Source organism: Pogona vitticeps, chromosome 4, assembly GCF_051106095.1.
Source record: "Pogona vitticeps strain Pit_001003342236 chromosome 4, PviZW2.1, whole genome shotgun sequence".
NCBI lineage: Eukaryota > Metazoa > Chordata > Lepidosauria > Squamata > Agamidae > Pogona > Pogona vitticeps.
In genome coordinates, this window is record NC_135786.1 from 124,484,167 (window position 1) to 124,509,898 (window position 25,732).

The following is a 25,732-nucleotide window of genomic DNA, read 5'->3' on the forward strand; positions in this document are numbered from 1 at the left end:
ATTACATCAAAAACTATCTTAAATTTAAAAATTGATTTAAATAAAAAAAGACAGCTCAGTAATTTAGGTATCTTGGCTGTGTGGCCAGAGGCTGAGAGTTCAGTTCCCACTCTGCCTCCTTGAAAAGGGCTGGACTTGATGATCTGCAGGGTCCCTTCCAGCTCTGCATTTCTAAGATGATGAAAAAAATCCAATTTGAATTTTAAAGATCCATTACAGTATATTAATTTTTAAAAAATCATTTTAAAAAATAAATCTCACCTCCGGTTTCCCTGCCAGGAAGGATGGGGGGGGGGAGAGAGAAGGGAGAGAAACAGGCAGACCCGGCCCATTGCAAGGTGTCCCAGAAGGGTTGGGTGTTGCTCCAAGGCAGCCTGTCTCCCTGGCACAGCAGGTGAGAAACGGCCCGCGATTTGCAGGCACCTGCCGCAACCAGCCAAGCGGCACTGGCACGCACACCCTTTGTAGCTGCAACTTTTCAGGGGAGGGGAAGGAGGAGAAGGCACCACACCCGGGAAGACCAGCTTGAATTTCCTGAGCAGGTTCCTGAAATTGCCTCCCGTAGACATGATACACCTGCCCCCATGGCTGGAGGGTCGACGGGTAGCGAAATGAGGGAAAGGAAGCAAGAGCAGCAGTTCCTTTAACTGAAGGCGACTGGGAGGAGGTGCTCACTGGTCTGCCAGACACTGGGACTGTCAAGGGGGCTGCGATCTGCAAGGGAAGCCACCCATGCGGGGTGCGGCGGCGGCAGCCTGCAGTTACCCAGACAAGGACACACCGGAGTGCTGCTGAAGAGGATGCAAGAACAAGCGCTGCCCTCCTCCTGCCTCTCTGCTTCCTCCTCAGTCTGCAGCACCTGCAGGGGACAGCAAAAAGGAGCCTTTTTCCTAAATCCAGCACACAGTCACCTTTTGAGAAAGCACGTAGGTTAGCAAAAAGGGAGCAACGGCTCCCTTTCCTTTTTGCTAAAGCCCTGTGCCTTCACAAAAGGCAGTGGTAAGAGCTGCCTTCTGTGTATAAAATGACCCCATTTTTTTCTCAAATTATTTAAGAAAAAAGTATGGTCTTGGAAACGAAAAAATACAGTAGCTATAAGAACTAGGGATAAGAAAGCCATAATAGTATTATAAGCAAAAAGGAAGGGATTGGAAGCAATTCATCAGGAAAAGGTGCAAAGAAATTTAATTTATCTAAAAAGAATTTTTTAAAAAATTTAATAATAGGAACTCCAAGTTACTAGCTAAAGCATCCTCTATAAAAAGAATAAAGGCAATATAGTAGTAATTCAAGATTGGAATGGAAAAGGTATAATAAAATGGAGAAATAGGAAGCATTTCAAATATTTTATAAAACTTTATATACCAGTAAAAATCCTTCTATAATGAAAATTGAAGATTATATTTATTTTATTTATTTATTTTATTTATATCCCGCCTATCTGGTCAAGATATACAAAAACAATTTTAATAAAAAACTGTTAGATGAAGATAAAAATATAATGAAACAGTTAATTACTGATAAAGAAATAGAGGATGTTATAAATAATGTAAAGATAGCAAAGACCCCCAGAACAGATGGATTAGGCCCAGAATATTATAAAGTATTTTAAAAAGACTCTTATACCAAAGTTAAAAGTGTTCCTGTAGCGGAATGCAAAAAGGTGATGTCATTCCTGCCTGTCCATCACAGCAGCTAAGTGGGAGGAGCCAAGCAGGAGGGGCGGAGCTATAGTGACAGTTAGGGAGTTGGAGAGAGATTTGGACAGTTGGAAGGAGAGAGAGTTAAAAAGAGTCAGGGACCAGAAGATGTAGAGGGAGTGTTAGGGTTTAGGAATACATCTAAGGGGGTTAGAAGAGGAAATTTGAAAGTTCAAAACACATTGAACAAGCAGGAATGAATGTATAAACACTAGCTGAGGGATACTGATTTAAAGCATACAACAATTCAGAATAAAAGTGATTGACTACATGATCTAATATACTGTACTGGAATCACCATTAGCAACTTGAATATTTCCACTGAATCTTACAACTAGATTTATAAAGAAATCATTTTGATGTCTACAATGACTGGTATAACCTGAGTCAATAATCCAGTAATTTGATTTCTGTTCACAATTATGGGTCATGCAAAACTTATGTTTAAATCCTTTTTCAGCCTTTCTTTTTGTCTCTCAGGGTCAGGGTCTACTTATATGCTGTGTTTCCTTCATTCTTTTGATTTTAAACTAGTATACCTTCTTTTGGTTGATAAATCTCTTGGGAATGGGCAATTCTTTGCCATGTGACCGATCTTCCCACACTTCCAGCAGCTGTGTGATTGACTTTCCTATGCAGCATGACATTTGAGTCATTTTCAGTTGAGGTCTTGTGGGAGCCTTTTTAGTGTATGTAGTCCTCCCTCAGACAACACAAACATGCTCGGAAACCTAGCTGTTTGCTATATAAGAAGGACACAAAAGCATCAGATCATTTATCCAGCAACACTGTGAGAAATCCCATTTTTTTACTATCACCCAGTTCAAAGTCAGTTAAACTTAAATTGTCAAACACTGATAACAGATATGTGCTTTTCACAATCTTGTCTGTTAAGATGGAGCTATACATGTATCCTAATAAAAATTACCTCTGATTTAGAGCTGGAAAAATCATAGGATCTCTCAAGTGCTTCTAACATATCTTTGGTAGTTTCATAGCTGGAACAGTGGTTGAAAGGAGAAGGAAAAATAAATTAAAGGATAGACAATAGACAAAGTTTAAACATATAAAAATATGGAGAATGAGATGAACATGGGGGAAAGGGAGAATTGATAATATTTATAGAATATTGACAGAAGAGGCAGATCAGTTGGAGGGGAGGCTGATTTAGGAAAAAAAGATAAAGAAGAATGGAAAATGTATGGAATAAAAGGGTTTTAAAAACATATCAGTCAGAATAAAAGAAAATTATTATAAACCAATGTGGAGATAGTATTTAACACTGATAAAATAAAATAAAATAGATTCTATATATTCTAAGATGTGTTGGAGATGTAGTTGACCAGATAGGCGGGATATAAATAAAATAAATAAAATAAATAAATAATAAATAAAAAGAATTGGATACATATCTGCACTTATGGTAGGAATGTGAAGTAATATGAAGAGTTTGGAAGGATGTTTTTAAAGAAATTAGAGAAATATTGGAAGTCAAAACAGAAGCATGACCAAGAATAGTATTATTATTGTTAATAGATAATTATGATATAAATAACCCCCCCCCTAAAAAAAGAAGATTGTAAATATGGTTGATTACTTATAGCAAAAAAACCTGAAAGGAGAACTGGATTTTTCAACTGCAGGAATGGTATAATGAAATCTGTCGGCACTGAAGGTCTGTTAATAATTGACACTTTTGCTTTGTTTTGTTTACACTTTTGTTTTTCTTGCATGTAAACAAAATTAAATTTAATTAAAGTTGTGAAGAAGAAGAAGAAGAAGAAGAAGAAGAAGAAGAAGAAGAAGAAGAAGAAGAAGAAGAAGAAGAAGAAGAAGAAGAAGAAGACAACGACAACGACAATGACTAACTGGAGTGGGTGGGGCAAGAGAGGCAAAAGCAAGCAATGCAAAAAGTCAGATCAACCAGCTCTTGTTGAACAAGGAAAAATGCTTTTGCCTCAAGAAGCAACCTCACCATGAACCTTGGAAGCCACTTGCAGGAGCCCTGACAGGTGAAGCCTGTTGCCTCTAGAAATGTTTAGTATATAAAACACTTAATATTCTTTTTGGGAAAATGCCAGACCTTTTATTCTCTTTTCTGCAAAACAAAACAAAACAAAAAAAAAACAGCCCAGACATTTCTTATACCCATCCACACAGTTGCTTTATCTTCCTTACACACACATGTAGCTTTCAACATGGTAAAGCATAGAGAGGGGGGAAGTGAAAAAGCTGAGTGGTACAAGTACTTGAGCTCTGCTGGCAGCAAAGCACCTGGAATGGCCAAAATGGAGGATAAGACCAAGAGTGGGCTGACAGAAGAAACCCTGGAGCCCAGAAGAAATGGTGTTGCTGTTGTGTTTTTTGTTAGAAAGGGACAGGAAAACAGTCCTAGATGGTGCTGCTCGAGGCAGGAAGAACAGTGTGGGTCTGAGGGAAAATGCCTTGAGGGTGATAGCGACAAATAAGCAGTTTGGAGGAAAGAGCTGAGGGGGATAAAGTCTCATGTGACACTTGGGCAGCAGGGGGGGGGCTGTTCTAAGAGTTACCACTTTCTTCCTCTGAAGCTGCTTGTTTTGTGCAGGGAGGGGCACACCAGGTCCGGCTCCCCAGGGGGATTGGAGGAGAGCATCATGCCCCCTACACACTGGTTGCAAAGCAGGGCAGTTGCCAAGGTTCTTTTCCCTTCTGGGAGAGGGGTAGCTGCTCCAGCTGCTTTCCAGAGATTAGGCCCTTGCAGCTGCTCTGCCTGATTTCCTAAACGGCTTTTCTCCGGTGAAAAAAAATTAGGAGGAAAAGGACCAAGAGGGCAAGAAGGGAACTGCCATATATCAAGGAGGCCCATGGGCCCCTAAAGTCCCATGTAGAGGCCTGGGGTCACCACATAATTTGGGGGTGCGGTTGCACTGGGTATCATTGCTGGGTAAAATCCCCGTCTGGAAACATTCTGCGAATCCCCGAACAACTCAAGCGGTGGTGGCGGCGGCGGCGGGAAGCACGGGAGGGTTGCAAGCCGAAGCCCACGGGCAGTTCTTATCACAGAAAACCCAGTAAGAGGAAAAGAGGACACACGCCCAGTGCCCCCCTTTTTAGTCGCCCGGAGTTGGAGGCCTCGGACCAGAAGCATCCCGTGTTCTCCGCCTCGCCCTCTTCCCCAAACGATACGAAGGAGTCCGAAACCCTCGTTTGTGCCGCTGAGGAAGACGCCAATATACTGTATATACACACACCACACACCCCTCAGCGAAGGCTGTGTGCAAGGGCGGGAGGGTGGGTCGGTGAGCGGCTACTATAATTTCCTGTGTGCTTGAGACGTAATTTGTTCCAATATACAGGAATGGCCAGCCAGGAATCTGGCTCGCACATACATGCGTGTTGAAGAACTGCAGGTCAATTGACCGTGTGAATAAAGCGCCTCTCTCGAAATCGGACTCTAGGCAGCGCTTTTCTCTGAAGCCAGGAAGACCGTCTCTCCGGCGGCCGTCGCGAAGGCTGCGGCGATCCGACACGTCCCGAGGGAGGCGCGCCAAGCCCCGCACTGAACTCCGCGGGACCTTCTGCGAAGTAGCCACCACGCTCAGCAATCCTCCGCAGATCTGCTCAGGAGCCGGGCGGAGGAGTTCGAGAGGAGGTCAACGCCAGAGAAGTGGGCACAGCCTTCCTGGGGTTGAAAGCTTCCCCGTGAGATGAGAAATTCAGAGCTTTCCCGTTCCCAGTCAAAGCTTCGAGCTACAATACGGCGGCGAAGGGCGAGCGCACCGGGTTTGTCCCGGGGATGACGAGAGGACCCTCAAATAAATAGTGTCACGTGTCGGCAGGTAACTTCGGACTTCCCATGAATTACGGATCTCCAAAGGTCCTGCTATTGAGAGCCCTCTTCGGACCTCCTCCTGTCTTCAACTCCCCCCCCCCCCGCATTGCTTTATTTATTCTAAGTCTCTTTTTACAGTAAATCCGAAGTACCGAAATCTCAGTTTAGTCATTTTCGCTTCCAGATCAAACACGCTAATCGTATTTGGAAGTGGCAGTTTCGGGGGAAAACGGATAATTGAGAAGTTCCGTCATTCCGGGGTCAGAGTTTGATGGTCTTGACCTTCCTGCCTCCTTCCTTTTATAAGCGTCCACCCCTAATATTTCTCTTCTGCCCAGGGGCAGAGAGAGAGAGAGAGAGAGAGAGAGAGAGTCCCGACTTCTCTGCCACGACTGTCCCGCCACTCGTCCTCCCCACGTCCTGCAGGGACCGGGCCGGGACTTCGCCTCGAGCTGCACCAGCGCCCAGAGGAGACGACGCGTCGTTTTGCAGCAACGGTTGCGGGTACGCTCGGGAAAGTGCCTTTCCTTCAGTTAAGAACAAAAAACCCGACGGGTTGGGGAAAAGAACCTTATCTGGAAGGAACTCTCCCCTCTAAAGCCCTTCACTTGACTGTATGCACTCCGAAGCAATTAAAAAAAAAAACCCTACCGGGAATGACTCTCCAGCAAGTGTGTCTAGGATTTCAGATTAGGCGTACTCACGGTCCAGCTAAGGGACTCCGAAGTCCCTGAATTTTCAAGCCACCTTAGGCTTCTTGGCTTTGCTGTATGCGCCTCGGGGCCAGGACATCGTTTGTGAGTGTGCTACTTGGCATCGTCTGCAGTGCTGTGGTCGAACAGCGCCGGTAGGCAGGCCTCGGGCGTGGGGTGGAGAGCGGAGCTGGAGGCGCCTCGCTCAGTGAGATTCCTGCTACCGGGGCGGCTGCACCCACGCCCGCCCCGCCCGGCCTGGCCGACACGCGTCCTAGGGTCGACCCTTATGAACATTCATCTGGAGCTGCTGCCGATCAACTGTTGTGATGGTGATGGTGTGGAAGGCGGCCGGAAAGGGAAGAATGGACGACAACCTCTGGTGAAAAAGGAAGCCTTCTAGCCTCGGAGTGGGGGGGGGGGAGGAGGACTAACAATCACCTCGTTAGAAAGTACCCCCGTCCAGGGAAGCCGGGCGGCGAGTCTTTCCCAACTTCTGCGAGTTGGGCTCCCCATCCGCTGAACTGAAAGGCCCCTCCCGCCTCAGCGGGCTGCCGAGCACCCTTCCCGCCTGACCCCCGCCCCCTCCCCTCTAGGCGGGGGCTGCCGTTGATGGCCTTTTCCCTCTGACGGGGCGGCGAGCGGACAACCCCTTCCCCGCCTCGACGCGTGAGCGCCTTTCCTGCACACGGGCGGCGAAGCCTCGGGCCCGAGCGGCGCCTGTCCGTGTCCGCGTCGCGGGTTTGGGGGCAGCGATGAGAATCTTCGCGCCGCCGGGAGGAAAGCTCGGTCCTTCGGCGGAGGGGCTCGCCCGGCGGGGAGAGAGCGGAGCAGCGCCACCGAGCCGGGCCGAGGGCTCATCCGTTTCCGCGCCCGGCGCGGTGTGAGCGAGCCGGAGATGGGGCTTTGGCCGCCCCGCGCCCCCCCTCGGGCCTGCCCGGTTTCCTCGGGCTGGGCGCCGCTCGCTGCCCCCCGCTGATGCCCCTCTCGCCTCAGGCGCTCCCGCCAGAAGACCCGACGCCTCTCCTCCTCCGCCCCAGGCTTTCTGAGCCGCCAGCCGGTCCTGACGCCAGACGGCCGCTTTTCACCCGCTCCAGCCGGCAGGTAAGCGCCGAAGACTTTCGCGTTTGCTCGGACGCGGCGACTCGCCCACCGGGACCTGCAGTGCGCCTGGGTCCCCTCGGCCGCCGGGTGGGTTTCCCCCCCCCCCCCGGCTCACAGAAAACGCCGCGGGCCGAGGTCGGGGGGGAGGCAGACCAGGAGGCCCCCGGGCGCCCCCTCTACCGCTTGCCTTTCTCGGCTGACCCCTCCTTGGCCGTGGCAGCTTCGGTCGCCACCTTTCTCGGCCTGGCAGCAGGAGGGCCGAGGCGCCCCTTTTCGGGAGCTGTCACCGGCCGTCGGGGAAAGGAGGGGGGGCGGCGGGAAGGCATGCGGGACCCCCCAGCCTGACTCGCTTCCGGCACGCCGCCCCCGCCCCCGTTTTTTCCCCTTTTCCAAAAGGGGAGTCGTGAAGCAGCTCGCTGCCCGTCCTCGGGGCATGTTGGACGGCTTGAAGATGGAGGAGACCCCGCCGAACGTCCTGCAGCCACCTCCGCCTTCCGTCGCCTTCTCCTCCCTGCTCGGTAAGTGTCCGCCTGTGCCCGGGCCGTCCGCCGCTCGCCTCGGCGCGCACCCCTGGGGCCTGCCGGGCAGCCGGGGAGCCCCTTCGGCAGCTGGATTTGCCGGGAGCGGTGACCCCGCCCGCCGCTCTGCAGGGGGAGGGGGGAGGGAGGAAGGAGGCGAGTCCCCCTCGCGGAAGAGAAGAGTGCGCGGAGCCCCACCGGCCCCCTGCCCGGCCGACCGCCCCCTCCCCCGCCTCGTCCCTATTCCGGACGGTTCCAAGGGGCAGCTCCTGCCCGGAGCAGGTCTCCGCTTGGGAGGGAGAGAGCGAGCGACGCGGCGGAGAGCGGGGACCGCGGAGAACGAAACCTGGGGGACCGCCAAAGTATTGCCGCATTTTAAAGGCTATAAAGCGAACAAGCTTTATTTCATCATGTGCTTTGGTGGGTTAGAATCCTCCGCTTTCTCAGAGAGAAGGAAGGATCTTTTCCCCTCCTCCCGTGGCCGAAGAGAATCGTTGTCCCAAAAGCCCGGCGAGGAAAAAGAGGCGAGGCGCCCGGGGGTGGGTGGGGGAATGGGTGGCGGCGGTCGTTTTCCAGTCGTTACGACCAAGCGCAGTTCAAGAAACACGTGCCTGAAATTGTTTACATTCCTATCAAAGCACAAAAAAACACACCGTCATAATTTGTAGATGCTAAAATATGATAATACATATAAATATATGTGGCTGAAATCCTGTGTAGTAGGGCAGGGCCATTGAATTACTGGGGATCAACTCCTCCGTAAATTCTGTGGACTCAAATGGTCCTACTCTAGTTACTTTAGTGCAATAACATGATATAACTGTAAAATTAAACTGATGAAAGTCTTTAAAACAAGGCTTTAAAAGAATGCTTAAACATTTCTTTTTTCATACACTCTCGTACTCTTTAGTTATTTGGTACTTTGTAAAGCAAGTATCTTCTCAGGGTAAACGTCAAGGCAAATAAATAAAAATATATTGCATTGAAGATAATCAATATGGTTTAAACTAAATTAATATGCATAAAAAGGGTTAGGGACTGGGCAGATTTGCAACTATAATTATTACAAAGCAAGCGAAGGTCCCAATCCAGGCCTGAGTCGGAAGCAGAAATTAGCTTGCCCCATGCGCCCGGTTACAGGCCGCTGGCAAGCATTGGGAAGTTCGTTGGAACTCGCATCCAGACCACCAACTGGGTGCAGAATAACGAGTCGCAACCCGTATATGATAGAAAGTTCTCCCCCTCCCCGGGCACAAAAGAATCGGGCCATAAAATGTCGGCACCGAAGGTCTCTTAAGCATCGAAGGAAACGTTCAGACGACGATGATTAAAAGTTTTTCCCTTTAAATACGGAAAATACTGGTGGAGGCCCCCCCCTCTCCGTCATTTTGGTAGAAAGGCAGGCTTCTACCGTTTAATGGAAGGCCACCAAATAACCATGATTTAAAATTGATGCCTTTGACCCACCTTTAAACACTCTTTTAATGTTTAAATAAGGGCACAGAAAAATCCTTTGAATAAGAAAAAGAGACAAGAGTTCGTTTGGGTTCCCAACCCGATCCTTCCCCATTCGCTTGGTGCCCAGTCGCCGTTCTTCTGGGCGCGCCACAAGATCTCCCCCTCCCTCTTCCGAATCCTGCCCTCCCTCCTCAGGCGTAAAGGGCTTTTCTTATCCTCCAACGCCGCCTCGATGCGTGGAATCGCGTCTGTGACGGTTTAAAATCCACGAAGTTCCCTAAAACCACACGGACAAGTGAACTGGTTGGTGTGATGCCGTTGGGCGGGTAGCGGACATAAGTATATGAATCTGAGACAGCATTTCATGGCGCATGTTCCGAAGTTGTGAGTTTAGTTTTGTACTAAATGAATAACTAGCAGGAGAAGTTCGGAAGATCGTGCCGAAAAGGAGGCACAATTGCCTTCCGCTTCCCCGCGGGCTCAGCCAGCGCTGGAGAGCGGCAGGAGCGCGGAGGGCAGGGTCCCCAGAAAGGTCCCGAGGATGGTCTCGGCTAAGCCAGTGGCTTTGCGGCCGGGCAATTTTCCCCTTCACCTCAACAAGCGAGCGAGTCAACAAACGTGCCCGCAAAGACGCTCTGCAGAGTTCCCTAGATTTTCAGGAGCAACAACAGTTGCTTGAGCATTTTTGGATAGTGTCCGGAAGGAACCGCCTGGGCGATCAGAGCTATTGACGGACCCCCCCCACCCCCACCCCGGGACGCGGTCCCCCCCCCCGCTCGAGACCTCCCCTCTAATGTGGGCGAAGGGAAGGCAACTCGAGGAGAGGGTAGAGTTAGATGGTTTGCCTTCTTGGTCCTGAGGCGCTCGGGGGTACGGGGCAGGCCCGGCTTTTGCGGGTGACGCCCCGGATTTCCCTCGGAGACCACCTGGACCACAGGCCCGCTGAGTGTGAATGCAGCAGAGAGGGGAGTCTCCTAAGTCCGATGCGGGTCATCCCTCGGATGCAGTCGAGCTTCCCAACATGGACCTTTGCGCGGGACATCTCGCTCCTTGCGTCAGTTCTCCCCCTCCTTGCCGCTGTGTGGCTTCTTGCAGGCGGAGCGGCCCGGCCGCGCTCGGTGTGCGAAGGCTGCCGGGGCGTCATCGCGGAGCGCTTCCTGCTGCGCCTCAACGACGGCTTGTGGCACGAGCGGTGCGTGTGCTGCGCCTCTTGCCGGGAGCCCCTGGAGAGCACCTGCTTCTACCGCGACGCCAAGCTCTACTGCCGCCTGGACTACGAGCGGTAAGTGCGCCCTGGGACCGCCGGAAGCGAGGGCCACCCTCCCCCTGCCCGGGACCCTCGCTTTCCTGCCCCAAGCCGACCTTCGGCAACAGCCCGAAGAAGGGGGGGGGTCCGAGGCGAAGAGGCGCGATCCTGTGCGGTGAGACTGGGGGGCAAGGGCACTTCATGATTCTTTTTGGAAAACTGCCTTTAGGATCTCGCCACGTTTGTACACAGGATTGTAGTCTTAGTCACAGTCTTTAACTTGGTTTCAAACCTACTGTCTTATGCAAGGAAATTCCTCCCCGCTTCCCTGTAACCCTGGAACTAGAAATGGTTTTGTGTTGACCACAGAACGGTGTTTCATAAGAGAAGAATACAATCACAGTTGGTGAGCCTCCTTCCCATCCTTTGATAACAGCTTTCTCTGACTAAGAAGTAGCAACCAGGATTTTGACCTTTTCTCCCCCCCCCAACTGTGTGTTTTATGTCTGGATCCATTGGGGGGGGGGGCGGCAAGACATTGCTTTTGAAAATGTGCATGGTGAGACCCGTAACTCACCCATGGCATGTACGCGTGTCGTGTGCTTTGTTGTTATGTGTCTTCAAGTAGCCCTCCAGGATGTATGGTGACCCCCATGAATTAACAATCTCCAGTATGTCAGGTCCTCCACAGCTCTGCTCAGCTCTTGAGTCTGTGGGTCCCTTTTGGGAGCCAGTCCATCTCACATTTGGGCGCTCAGGGTGCGGGCTCAAGGTTAACTTGGCCTTCCATCTTTCTGAGGTTGGTAAAGTGTGCATCTAGCTCACTAGGGCAAGGACAGTGTGCAGCCTGCATAATTATATTGTAAGCCCCTCAGAGAACGCTTTAAGCATGATGGGGCAGTTTATAAGCAGCACACTGCTTCCAAAACTCTTTGGTGTGCTCCGGTAGCCAATGGATATTTGCAATGTGGTCTTGAGTGCTTTGTCTTTTTCAAAACCCAGCTTTTTCAAAATCCAGACCCTTCTCGTGAATGAAAAACCTGACTCACTACAAGAGGTGGCTTTCATTGTCATATTAATGCAGTGGAGAATATATATGTCACATTTAGCTCGGTCCTCATCCCATCCAGCCTGATGCTTTACTCAAGGGAACAGTTGGATGTGCCCAGGAGAACCACAGATAGGTCACAAGGAAACCAACAGTACTCACCTGTTCTATGTCCTCTCACAGCGGTGGAAATAGACTGTGTCTGAACTTGAAGGACATTGCTGTATCTCTCCCCTGGGAACTTGATGAACTCAGTTTAAAGCCATCTAAGCCACCAACCATTGTCACATCTTGCAATAGGGAATTTGTGGTCCCAGGGCTGTTGCATTGAGTTTAGAAACCTAGATCTCAGGACCAGATGGGATTAATTTGAATGCAGAGTCCTTAAAAACAGCCTTTGTATGTCCTGAATGGAGTTCTGAAGAAGCTGTATTTAGCAATATCACAGATGAGGGGGAAAAAAAGCATTTTTCTAAGGCGATCAAACACAAATTAATCCTGGCAATCCAGACCACATCCCCCCAAATCCCTCAAACCTACAGGGTCGTCAAACATTTTGTCAGAATTGCACATTTAAATATGTCCAACTCCAGCAAATCTCATCACCATGCGAAAACAAACACATAGCAGAGACACAGTGTATGACCAAGAAACATAATGTCTTGACTGTAGTCAATCATTTGCAGAATAAAGGTACTTTAATTCTTTACTTTTGATAGTGGATACAGTGGAATGGGACTGTATTGTGCTTTGAAAGCAAAGGAGAGAAGTATTGGTTTTTAAACACCTTATACATTTCCTGAATGCTGCTTGTGAAAACAAAAATGTAAAACTCAATACAGTGAACGTATACAGTGAACGTAACTGCACAGTAATCATTTATAACTGCACAAGCAATTGCGTAACCATAAATATGTAACTGTAAAGTTACATATAATAAATAATAAAACAAACAGTAAAGTGTTGTATACAAATCAATACATATATACTCCTATATATTGTATGTCAAATGTTCACATTTGCTTCAAGTGTTATCAGGAAACAAACATGGAAATTTGACACAAGAATACACTATGTGCACCTTGGATTCTCTATGTTTAGCATGTAGGAGTATATATGTATTGATTTGTATACAATATTTTAAGGTTTGTTATCTTATTTGTTATATACTGTACTGTATTCGTTTATGGTGGAGTTATTACAATCTTTATGTTAGATACGTTCATTGTATTGAGTTTTACATTTCTGGAGATTCTGTTTAGTACACCATAGAGAGTTTTTTCCCCCAACAGTTGTTGTTTTCCTTACTCCCTAGTTGTTACATTGCTTCTTGTGAAAGGTGCTTGGAAATATACAGCACTTCCCATCTAGCTGTACGTGTTGTTATTTTGTTGTGAAAGGGTATCTGCCCCAAAGCTGGAAAAAATGTACTTTTTTTGGACTACAACTTCATGCTGGCTACAGAATTATGGCAGGTGCCGTCCCAAAAGGTAACTTCCCAAACTCCCATCTAGCTATACATTAAAACCGCATACTGGGTGTGCCCTGCAAGGGAATGGAAGAACCCAGTTTCAAAGATTTGCCGAAACTTGCTGATGTCATCCCCAAATACAAAACTAGAACCAATTGGTGAAGATGGTAGGAAAGAAGATTTGGAGCAGCATTCGTAATGGTACGAGCTGTTCAGAAGTGAATCAGTCTGTTTTGGAGGCAATGTGCTCTGCTGGGCTGTGGGTATTCAGGCAGAGACTGGATCAACATATCTTGAGGACTGAGTTGTTGTCTCTTGCTTTGTGTAAGGGGTTTGGTGAGACAATCTCCACAGTACCTCCACCTCTCCGGTTGTGAGAAAAATGGATTTTATCATGGAAATAAAAGAGGTATTTTGGAACAGTGATGGATTACAGTGACATCAGACCTCCCACCATGTTTTGCAATCATGAAGCTGAAAAGCCTGTTGAAAATTTCTTGACTGGTTTCTTTTAAAGATTTTCTCAAACTTCCTGCACAAGATGCACAATTGAGAGATTTCATAGGGTTCACATACACCTCTTGATCCTTAGAGTTACTCCCATGAATTTACAGAGCTAATCTATAAGGGGGATAATATGTTTATAATGACTCTAATAAGAGATGTATGCTGCCCTTTAAAATATTATGAGCTGTATTGGTAATGTTGAGCATAAAAAATGGCACGTAACTGGTATGCATAATACCAAAGAGCAAAAACAAAACATTACAGAACACAAAACATTGGTTTTGAAAAAGGAGAAAAAACAAGTATTGAGTCAGGAAAATAGTTCATTTTATTTTTTTCTTAAACTTTATTATTAATAAATTCATAAAAAGGAAAAAAGGCATTCTCCATTTCTTACATTCTCATCCCAATACATAACAGATATTGCCCAACACTCATGGAATTTATATGTACTATGCAAATTGATTTTTGTGAAGGAATTATTTCTGCATAAAAATAATAATCTAGAAAAATGAAACTTTACACAGGGTAGTTGTCAATAAAATATAGTAAAGGTAAAGGTTCCCCTTGACAATTTTTGTCCAGTCGTGTCCGACCCTAGGGGGCGGCACTCATCCCGCTCTTCAAGCCATAGAGCCAGCGTTTTGTCCGAAGACAATCTTTCCGTGGTCACATGGCCAGTGTGATTTAGTCATGGAACGCTGTTTACCTTCCCACCGAGGTGGTCCCTATTTATCTACTCGCATCCCTTTCTAAACTGAAAACTAATATTAACAGTTCTGCCATCTCCCAGGTGAATCTGGGGAAGTATAAGTATTTGTAACATAAAGATCTCAATGACCACACCAAACCACAATTCTCCACATTCTTTTGGGGAAGTTCTGACCACGTAAACTAATGTAAAAGTAGATTTATAACATAGATTTATAATTAATGTACACTTCAAAAGTTCTGAAACATTTTCATTTTAAAAAAACCCCAGTAAACATTTTCTTGCCTGTTTTGCATTCTTTCACTCTTAAGATTTGAAACAAACTGGACTGGACTGGCAGCTATAATCAATATGAGTTCCTTCAATTAGATCAGGCAACTGATTTGTATGGGTAATTTTAGTACTGGCTAGCATGGAATGTGTGGAAGGGATAGTGCCTAATGTGCCCAACTGCCGTATAGTTGGCACTGTTTACATCCTGCTGATTAATGTAAATTAATGTGTATTAGGCATGATTCTATAAATCCCTGTGTTCCTACAAGTGGAACAGAAAGGACTACATGTTTTAGGAATCAGCTACTAATATCTACCCACCTGGCTAATTTAGGATATTTCTATTTTTAAGTCACTTTGCTGTGTGCACCACAGAGTGGCTATACTGAAAATACATTTGGCTTGCTAAGAAGTTTCATAGAACTGTGAAAATGGTCTTGGACCAAAAGATCCTGTGTCCACAAGAGTTACACTGTTAACTCATTTTATAGGTTTGAGCCCGAGATCATTTGCAGGGCCAGATTGCAAAAAGGCCCTGAGCAGGTGCTGGCAGATGTGGGGAGGATTAAGAGTGCAGGGAGAGTTCACTGTTTTTGAACGGCCGCCTTTGTCATAGAGAAGCACAGTTCTTTACTCAGGCAATACTGTGTCCTCCAGATACCACATGGCAGATACAGTATGTGCGTTTGTTCCTGTGGCCATTAAAGCAGAATACGTGTGTGAGAGAGTGAGAAGTCTTGTCAGATTTTTATAATCAGAAAAATCAAATATTTAGACCCAATAGTAATGTTCTTAATAGTTGGACTAACAGTAGATTGTTATTAGCAGCAACAGTAATACGATTATTAATAAAAACAGCACTATGAGTAGCATTTATAGAGCTGTTACAATACTACAATAGTTGTGTTTATTTTTAATTATCTGCAAGGTGAAATGTTACATTGATTGTGATACAATCTTTCTTTGCTTGTATGAATAAATGATCACTTCTTCCCCTTTTTCCTTATTTTGGGAAAACCAATCTGAGGCTTGAACATTTGTGTAATATTTTTGAATAGTGAGAAATATACATAATGTGTGCCAGCACCATTCAGCATTCCATAAGGCAACTAAAAAAATTGGGATACCCAAAACAAACAGCCATAACGTTGAAACCGAACCTCGAGTCAGCACCAAATGTAGCAGAGATGTAGCAGGCAGTCTGCTCTTGCATGGTGCCAAATGTGGCGATGTTTGGGCAAAATAATTTTTTGAGTTGTGATGTTTTTAAAAGTAAAATTGTTTTAACTTCCTCCTTGGAGGATTATAACAGATCAAATACACTGAAAAGACCAATCTTGCTTATCTTGAAAGAGAATGGCTAGTCCCAACTTCTTGCTTTTAAATTGAAAGGAATCCAGGCATCAGGGGCTGTAATAATGACTTTAAAAAACATTTCAAAGGGGAAAAACCTTTGCCTTTCTAGCTTTCTTACAAACTTGTTATCAGCAGGAGCATTCTAAATGTTCAATTCTTTAAAAAAAACCCCTCTGGTTCATGAATGTGGGATCTTGTGCTTCTGTACTCACAATTCAAATAGCCAGGAAATGGCCCAATATTGCTGCAAAATATCATGCCCACATTGCCAGCATGGCAAAGGGCAGCCTAAATGTTGACAACACCAATGGCAACAGTCAAGATGTTTGACCGGATACCGTTTTCTGATCACTGTTGTTCACACTTGTTGAAACACAGCCTTGACAATTGTGTTGTTTTGGGGTGGGAACTGGTTAACTGATGGAAAAAAGAATCAGCTTCTGGGATTTTCTGTTGCATCGTGTCAATTTGGAAATTGTAGTAAGCACAAGAGTGTATCCTGTATGCCATCTTGACTGCTCACATTGGTGTTGTCAACATTACAATGTATGGCTGCAGAATAAACTTTCAAAGTTCTGTTATGATTTCAACTTTTTAATACTATTTTGTGGTGGCTTTACTAGACATAATAATATATACATGGCAGAATATGGAGCCCACACAGGAAGTATATGAGCCCCACTGATTTTATTTACAGGGAGGTACATGTATTAGTCTTTTAAAACAGAAATAACAAAGGGTTTTGTGGCATCTTAAAAATAGGACGGCACTATTATGGCATGAGGTTACTTAGGCAAAAATCCACTTTGCCAATAATATGAAATGGCTTAGCTGGTGGTATGCAATTTTTTATTTGCCTGAACAAGCAGGCAAGTAATTTTAGATAAGATTCTACCAATTCAATAGGGCTTACTTGTGAATAAAGATGCATAGTCTCAGATTGCACATTTGGTTGTTGATATCTCTGCTTAGCATCCTGGAAGTATTTTTTTAGTGTTAATTATGTTTTTAATCTCTGTGTGATAGCTGGGGCTTAATGTTAATTGTATGCATTTCCTTCCTTCCTTCCTTCCTTCCTTCCTTCCTTCCTTCCTTCCTTCCTTCCTTCCTTCCTTCCTTCCTTCCTTCCTTCCTTCCTTCCTTCCTTCTTATTGGTGTCTGTAGTCTCCAAGGGGAATGTGGTGCAGGGGTTTTCAATGCTGAAATTGGTTCTACCCCCTACAGTTCTTTCTGCTCTGCAGAGGGTGTCCTTGATAGTCAAAAACCATGTTTCTTGGGCCAGGGGAGGAATCTGGAGATCAAAACAGTAGGTGTAAAGAGGACTGAGATGGGAAATACTTTTTTGGGGGGGAATTATAGTTCCCAGAATGCCCTAACCAGCATGGTCACTAAAGAGATTAAGGTGCCTGCTTCTACATCAGTTGTCCTTTGAAGACTGCAGTCTGGGCAACTGCTTTAGATTAAACAAATTGCAGTTGGGTGGGAACTATGTATGATCAACACTGTTTATAGTTTGAGACTCAGAATATGGAGAGAACGGAGTGTGTCCAATGACTTTTTGATTTCAAATAGTTTCCCCCCCAGGTGTATCATGTAAAAGATCTTCACAGAAAAGCTATTTCTATATCAATTTCTGCTTATAAATTAATTTCCAAGTTTTGATGGTAGTTGCTTGGGAAAGTGTTCTCTTTTTGGTCCTTTACTACAGAATCTCCCAGGGTAGCTGAGAGATTCTGGAAGCAGCAGGTCCAGGGAAGTGTCTTTTCAAGGCTGTGGCTATGAGGTGGTAGTAATTTGCCCTTCTCTTCCTCCCACATAAACTATGCAAAGGGAACAGAGGACAACAGCTACATTAGTGCAAAAGAGACAGAAAGAGTACATGTGTGATTTAAATAAAAATATACTTTGAGACAGAACTAATATTGTAGGGTCACACAATTAAAGTGTCTATTAGAATACATTACTTGTTGCTTAATTCGTCATGGGTGTGTTTGTGTGTATTTGGACAGCTAGATAAACAAATAATGATCATGTTTCCAAAATCTGTTTGACTGAACAATATTACAAACAATTTCTACTTGAGAATTGTGAGATCATTCATGAATCTGAAGCTTGGAGACTCAGTAGCAGAAACTCATTAATTTTCGTCACCTTCAAAATGGCGGTTGGACAGAAGTTCTGCTCTGTGGATCTAGGGGACTGAAATATACTCTTGTGATCAAGATTATCAGCTATACAGTTAATAGCAGAAATATGAGTGAAATACCTCCTCATTTGCCTTGACAAAGAAATATATAATATATGAAAACCTGAATAGTATTTGCAGCATGACTATTATTTTTTTCATATTAATGAAGAAATGGCAAGAAATTAGCTGTAAATGTTTCCATACACAGAAGCTAAGGAGAATATTGTCAAATGAAAATTTGAGGAATCTGGTAATGTATCAGTGTATGAACTTCAATATTTGAACATACTGCTCCCCAAAAAGAAAGCAAAGCAAAAACTTCCTCCTCATCCTCTTTTTCTGCTTTTTCTTCTCCTCCTCCCCCTTCTTTTGAGAATCTGTGATGAGAGGACTCTAGTATAGAGGAAATACATTCCTGAGCATATACTGTATTTTTCTGTTTATAAGATGACCCAATGTATAAGACAACCCCCCCTTCTAACCCCAAATTTGGAAAAGCAGGGATCAAAGGGCTCCCTTTTTGCTAAGCCCTGTGCCTTGGCAAAAGGCAAGGAAAGCAGCTGTCAAAGTGACTGCCACTTTCCCTTACCTTTTGAGAAGGCATGAAGTTTAGCAAAAAGGAAGGGAGCAACGCCTCCCTTTTCTTTTTGCTAAAGCCCCGCGCGCCCTTGCCTTTTGAAAAGCATGGAGCTTAACAAAAAGGAAGGGAGAAACAGCTCCCCTTCCTTTTTGCTAAGCCCTGTGCCTTCGCAAAAGGCAGTGGCAAAGAACTGCCTTCCATGTATAAAACAACCTTAATTTTTTTCTCAAATTATTTAAGGAAAAAGTGTTGTTTTATACATGGAAAAATATGATGCATCAAGTTAGTGGTGTTGAAGTGACAACAACATTTACCTAGGGCAGGAAGAACTAACTTACCTTCTTTAACTCCACATGGAAATCAGCCTCAGTGTTTAAACAAACTCATCACTTGGAGGAAGGGAGAAAAGATTTAATTATTCATATCTTTCTGCCTTTCCGCTGACAGTAAAAGAGGGTTTGTTTTTTTGGGGGAGGGGGAGATGGCATAAGAAATGTATGCATCCTTTTAACAGCAGTGTAGAGAGGGTGCATTGATATGAAGACCATTAGAGGGTAAATCTACTTAAGACATGTTAAGATAAATGATTTCTCCCCCTGCCCCTTTCATCTTTTCTATGTAGAGCTTGACAGGACATTCTCGAAGGACCAGCTTAAAAATTTAATGATACTTAAATTGTTTTATAGCACAGGTTATTAGGACTGAAGCTCTTTCAGATCTGGGTTGGACAACAGGGGTGAATCAGAACGAAAGTCTTTCTGTATCTCTATTACTCTCTGCATTCATTCTGTCGCTTTCCAACACCTACCCTCACTCGCTTGTTCACTCATTCTTTTGCTCCCTCACACATCAACTCTACAAGGATATCAAAAGTGTTTACTGCATTACGTTTTGTATTCTAAAGATAAATAGCTGGAAGAGGCCATGGGAAAGATGTTAGTGACCATAGTCCAGGAGATATTATGATGAAGAATGCTTTCTTTAAGGAGTCAAATTATACAATGCTATATTGTTTTTGTGTATGTGTACATATGCATGTGATTGTGCAGATATGCATGGAAATTATGAGTTAGGTTTCTTTTTGTCCCATTTTCTTTATATGATATTAGCACCTCTGTTTTTAATCTAATGACTAGCACACCCATGTTGATTAACCATGCTGATTTTTGATGAGAATATGCATTCACATGTATATTACAATGTCTGTCCTACCAAAAATAATGTGATGTTAACAAACATCTGTACTTTGATTTACATTCAAAGTCAATTGGTTTACTATTTCTCCCCCTCTGTCCTGCCTGCATGAGTGCACACACATATCCCAACTTATAAATTGGAGGAGACCTAAAGAAGGTTTAGGCGACCACTAGCTGACCACTAAAAAAATCAACATCATCAAATCTGGTAGATTACCATAGTATCCTCTCCAGTTGCAACAACATTGGTATCTTCCTCCATTGGGATTGTGTAATGTAATTTTAGACTTATGCAAAAATACAACACTCCAAATATCTTGAATTCACTAGTGTAGAGAATATGAGAGAAAAACCAGCAACTGTTTTGAAGTGGAGATCTAAAGTATCTAACTATTGATACTGAAATATCAATATGATTATCTTGCCTTGTGGCCCTTTAAAAGATGCTTTATTTGATACAAGATTTTGTGGATTGTAGATTTTGCCATCTACCAATTTATGGTACCTTTTGTCATTCTATTCCCCTTCATCTCTGTTTCACTAATCATGTGTATCTGTCTGCCCAGGAGAGATGCCATGTATTTGATGGCAAAGACTACAGTCCACAAATGACAGCAGCAGCACTGCCAGCACCAACAGTAGAGGTGAAGTGCCTTCAAGCCAAGTCCAGCTTATGGTGCTTGATTCAGGGTTTTCTAGGTATAAAGTACCCAGAGGGTTAACCCCCTGCCTCTTGTTCAGGTGCTGCGCTGGACTGTGCAGCTTGCTCAGAACCTCACCTTTCTTCTGGGAAGCAGAGTAGAAAATCAGACTCCTGATGCAGCTACTCCATCCCACTGAGCAATCCAGCTGCCTCCATAGTCCGTGAAAGGTTAGGCCACATAAAACTGATTAGTCTTTTAGTTGATGCAAGACCCTGCATTGATTGTGGAATATGTAACTAAAACTTTAAAACAGCAAATAATGTTTCTGATATGCTATCTCCTTAGAGTTGTTGCTTTGGCCTCCTACATATCGCACACATTTCATAACAGGCAAATGTGTAGATTAAGCTAATGGAATGTATCTATCATGTGGAAAACTACAGAAAAAACCCCAGAATCCCCAAGTTATTGAAACTGTACATAAGAACACATGAGTAGTACCCACATGAGTGAAGGAAATTGGGAAATTGATTTGCAGAGGTCATGGTAATCTCATTAGAATGCGACTGGCTGTGCATGATCAATTTTTATCTATCTCAGAAACTAAAAGAGATAATTGGATAAAACTCATGGAAAATATAAATATGTCAAGAAAGAGTGAAAAGCATGGAGCTTTACCTGACCAACCCAAAATAGAGAGACAAGACACAGGTGATGGGTTTAACTAGGGACACAACTTTATTAACTCATTAACTATTAACCTCCCTTCACCTGAAGAGGGATCCACTGTAGTGCAGATACCTGGGGTAAGTGCCGGGGTACCTGCTTACTCCTGCCCTGATCCCACAACAGGTGAGTCCCAAGCCCTGGTTCCATGCTGTCTTGTTAATGGAATGAACTTTGTTAATGCCTGAATCTTTACAAAATTTCCCTGATCTTTTAGTTGATAAATCCATGCCTCTTTACTACAAGTAAAAATGAAGACAAAATGTGTTGCTTTCTTTCCATGTCCCCACTCTCCTTCACTTTCTAGAGAAACATGTTCTCTTTGTGCCAGCTATTAATTGCTTCCTGATTTTAAAACACATGAGTAAAATAACTTGGGACAAGTTAGTCGGTGGCTGAATATTCTGCTGCTGCTGTTAATGCATTGTTGACCTTGGACCTTGTAGATTCAGCAGAGCTCTCTAAACAAATTTACCAGAAGCCACTTGGGCAAGAGTTACTCATTTTAAATATTAAGTAATATGACAAATGGAAGTGGATTAGATAATAGTTTGCAGTAAACCTTATGAGAGAAAATCCTTTCTGAGAACCTTTCAGAAGCTGTAAATGTGATGTGGTAATATGCTTTTGGAAGACAGTGCTCACAAGAAACTTTTATCCTCCAGATGATTAGACTGTATTAGATGACTGTTACAATTACTCTTGAATAGTGCAATAACAATCTTGGAGCACTTTCTCTTCTGTGGCAGGATTTTTAACATGGACATTTACCATTTCTCAGGGTCAGAGTTACACAAATTCTATAATCATGAATTTTTTTTTCATACTTTAGATTAGCTTTGCTTGAACCAAAATATAAACATCCTGTTTTAGCAGTGTTTTAGTATAGAACAGAAATGTATTCTGGGAAACTTGCACCCAAAGCAGGATGATAATGTAGTTTGCTGACCAAAATATTATAAGCAATTAATGCTTCATGTATCCAGATAAAAGGTGTTAAGCAGGATAGATAAAAATCAATGATTTTTTAAAAATTAATATACTGTATTGGATCTTTAAAATTCAAATTGGATTTTTTCATCATCTTAGAAATGCAGAGCTGGAAGGGACCCTACAGATCATCAAGTCCAGCCCTTTTCAATGAGGCACAGTGGGAACGGAACTCTCAGCCTCTGGCTACACAGCCAAGATACCTAAATTACTGAGCTGTCTTTTTTTTATTTAAATCAATTTTTAAATTTAAGATAATTTTTGATGTAATATACATTACAGTCCAAATTTTATTCACAGTGAAGTAAAAATTATTTTATAATTATGTAGAATGAGGCTTACCACTTACCACATGGCGCGCAGTGTATTTGGCCAGCATCATCTACTGTGATCCAATCATGGCAGTAGCCCAGCTGTTGCAGTCCCACCTCCCTGCTCACCTGGCCACTCCACAGCTGAGCAGAGAGACTCATCCTCCCATCCCTTTGCCAGGAAGGTGGGGCTGTGGTAGCTGGGCTACTTTATATATGAATATGAAGCCCCCATCTCTAATTATGGTGCAATTTTCCACAAATGCTTGGTTTTACAATTCTCAAAACTAAATTTGTGTCTGCAGAGACCACATACCTCCTTTTCACAAAAAAGTTATATAAAAAACAGAGTTGAGAAAAAATGCTTTAATACAAATCTGTGTACACAGAATCAATATATTTTAATAGAATCAACCCCTTATCTCTTAAGTACTATGTTTTAAAAATGCAATGAAAAGGCTGTTGGGAGTGGAATAGATCTGCAGAAGAAACTAAGTGTGAGGAGGGAGGGGCAAGCAGTGAAAATGAAAGTGAAACCTTTTGAGCAGAAAACTACACAAGTCTTTGTAGCTTTTTGTGTATCTCCTGAGGTTTATTATATTATATTATATTATATTATATTATATTATATTATATTATATTATATTATATTATATTATATTATATTATATTTATTTATTTATTTATTTATTTATTTATTTATTTATTTAACTTATATGCTGCCCACTCTACCCAAAGGTCTCTGGGTGGCTTACAACAATTAAAATGCAATTAAAATACAATAACAAAATAAAATGATTAGAATACAATTAAAATTGCCATCAGGAACCACAGTTGATGTTATTTCAATTAAAAGCCTTCTGGAACAGGAAGGTTTTGACCTGGCACCGAAATGTCATCAACCACAAAAGAGACACTATTTGGGAATATTTTAATGAAGTTCCTCTACCTACGAGTAAGGCATGCATACATGCAAAATACAAACAGTGCAACAAAGAAATGCAAGGCCTGATGATCATCATAAGAAGTGCTATGATGAAGATGACAAAAGGATCATGTTTGAACAGGCAAGATCTTCAGACTGGTTTATGTTTTGATTTCATCCTATTTCTTAAAGACTGTCTTGAGGAACTGAACTGTCAAACATAATTAAGAAAATTATATTTGTTATTATTACTGCATGTTACTGTCATTTTGATATAGTTGTTATTAAGAAAAATAAATAATTGAAAAAAGCCAAAAAAATTTTTTTGGTCAGTATTGAGTGGCAGTAAATACAATGAGTACTACTAAATAAGCAGAAAGAGTATAATTAATAAAATAGTAACAAGCATTGATTTGGTTAGGGCAATCCATCATCAACATAAAGGATTCTTGAAAATATTCACCTTTGAGATCATCCTCCTGTTCTACAGTTTTAGAGTTCTGTCCAGGATAGTGCTTCAGGCTGTGGCCACGCAAGAGAAATGCCCCCCTTTTTTCTTGCATCTTCTGCTTCCTGTATAGCTGCGCAGTGTGGTCATGTGGCATATATCCTGTGATAGTGGTTCATGTGGTTTTTAACTGGTCTGCTTTTTTTGGGTGCGAATTAGATGTGGTACATTCATCTACACCCCTCGAGCGAGACATATCTCCTTCCTTTTCTTGTGCCTTTCTCTGCCCCCTTTCCTCCTCTTTTGAAAATACTTTGTGTGGGTGCATCTCTGTGTCAGCAAAACACCCTTGCTGGCCACGTACTGATCTGGGCCATTTCTTTGTATTTCCGTGCTTCATTACCCTCTATAGAGCAGAACCCACAGCACACTGAAGTGGCAGTCAAAAGATGGTAGGGGGACTGATGGTCCATATTAGACAGAAATATACCAATGGATTCCTGTTTGAAAATTAATAAAAAAAAATTAAGGGCGTCAAACAACATCAGGTGAGGGAGGTGTGATTGCATGCCAGATGCATAGAAAGTGAATAGGTATTAGAGTACACACTCAGTGGGACGTTGGTTGTACTACACAATGAAAAGCAGATCAAATACATTAGTAGCCTCTCAGTGATGTGGAGATAGCATGGAGGAACAACAACAACAACAAAACCGATAATGGCCTTCCATCATCTGAACCCCCCATCCCCAAAGGGTTGAAATTCAGAAACATTTTGCTGGTGTGACCACAGCCTCAGTTGCACCACATGCATTATATATCCACAGTAAATCACCTAAGAGAAAAAAAGCCAACCAGCTAGGAACTACCTTAGAAAAGTTTGCAATAAAAACCAGGAGACTAGAAAAAGAGTTAACTGATGAAAAAAATTGCCTAGTTTGTTTATGTAACAAACTGTTCTCTCCATGTATTTACAAACCCACAATTTATTAATATGGTTCAATCACTGATACAGTCCACCCAGCAGAACAGAGGTTGCAGGAAAATTGTTGGATAAAGTGTATGACAGAGAAATGGGGCACTGTGCAGAGCTCTAGAGAATAAATTGTTAATTTAAATCTTGATGGGTAGAATAATGTCCACAACGATCCTCTAGTATGTATTTGTATGACAACAGAAGAAAGGGATGTCTTCCTTGCAGAAACAATTGATATATCAGGAAATGCACACAAAGCAGAATACTTACAAGAAGTGGCAGCAAAAGGTTCAAATGTGTAGTGCACAGTTTGATCCCAGGCTGCAAATGTATCCAAGAGGAGAAGACATTTAGAAGAGTAAGAATGCAATTCAAAACTGATATGGTTTGCTGCACCTCCTAGCCAGAGACTTGAGAAATAAAGGCTAATGTTGTTGCAACTGCTAAACACTTCTTTAGCAGTAATTTTCCCACAGCAGCTCTGAAAAGAATGATGGAACGAAACTAAGACTCCCACAAGATGTTAGATGGAATAATGGACTGTTTTGAGCAGTGTATCAAGAACTGCCCTATTCTGATGGCAGTTTGTGAACAAAATTGAAAGAAAATAGATGGCACCATCATAGCCAAAATCCTTAAGACCAAAGAGAAGGGCTGAATATATACTGAGCATTTGGAAACCCATTTCTGAAACTTTGAACAAAATACAGAAAAAATAGCTGTTTTATTGCTGATGATGTTGAAATTTGGAAGGAACTGAGTGCACTTAAAAACAGAACTACACACTAAGAGAATTAAATTACAAGCACCATTTCCAGCTCATTACCTACGACATGGGGACCCAGAAATCAT

The 25,732-nt window shown here is 43.4% G+C and overlaps 1 protein-coding gene across 3 annotated transcripts in view; it reads left to right on the forward strand.

The window, feature by feature from the left end:
• The first annotated feature begins 6,494 nt into the window (after window positions 1-6,494).
• The window catches only part of LMX1A (LIM homeobox transcription factor 1 alpha), a 75,932-nt gene continuing 56,694 nt past the window's right edge, over window positions 6,495-25,732 (forward strand). Inside the window, exons 1-3 of one of the 3 annotated variants that reach the window (XM_078392443.1) lie at window positions 6,495-7,307; window positions 7,704-7,825; window positions 10,379-10,565. In XM_078392443.1, coding sequence (XP_078248569.1) covers window positions 7,741-7,825; window positions 10,379-10,565 — 272 coding nt within the window. In that variant the 5' untranslated portion in view covers window positions 6,495-7,307; window positions 7,704-7,740. Of the gene's footprint in view, window positions 7,308-7,703; window positions 7,826-10,135; window positions 10,566-25,732 lie in introns of those variants that run through there. The other 2 variants (XM_078392444.1, XM_078392442.1) reach the window with 2 other exon arrangements.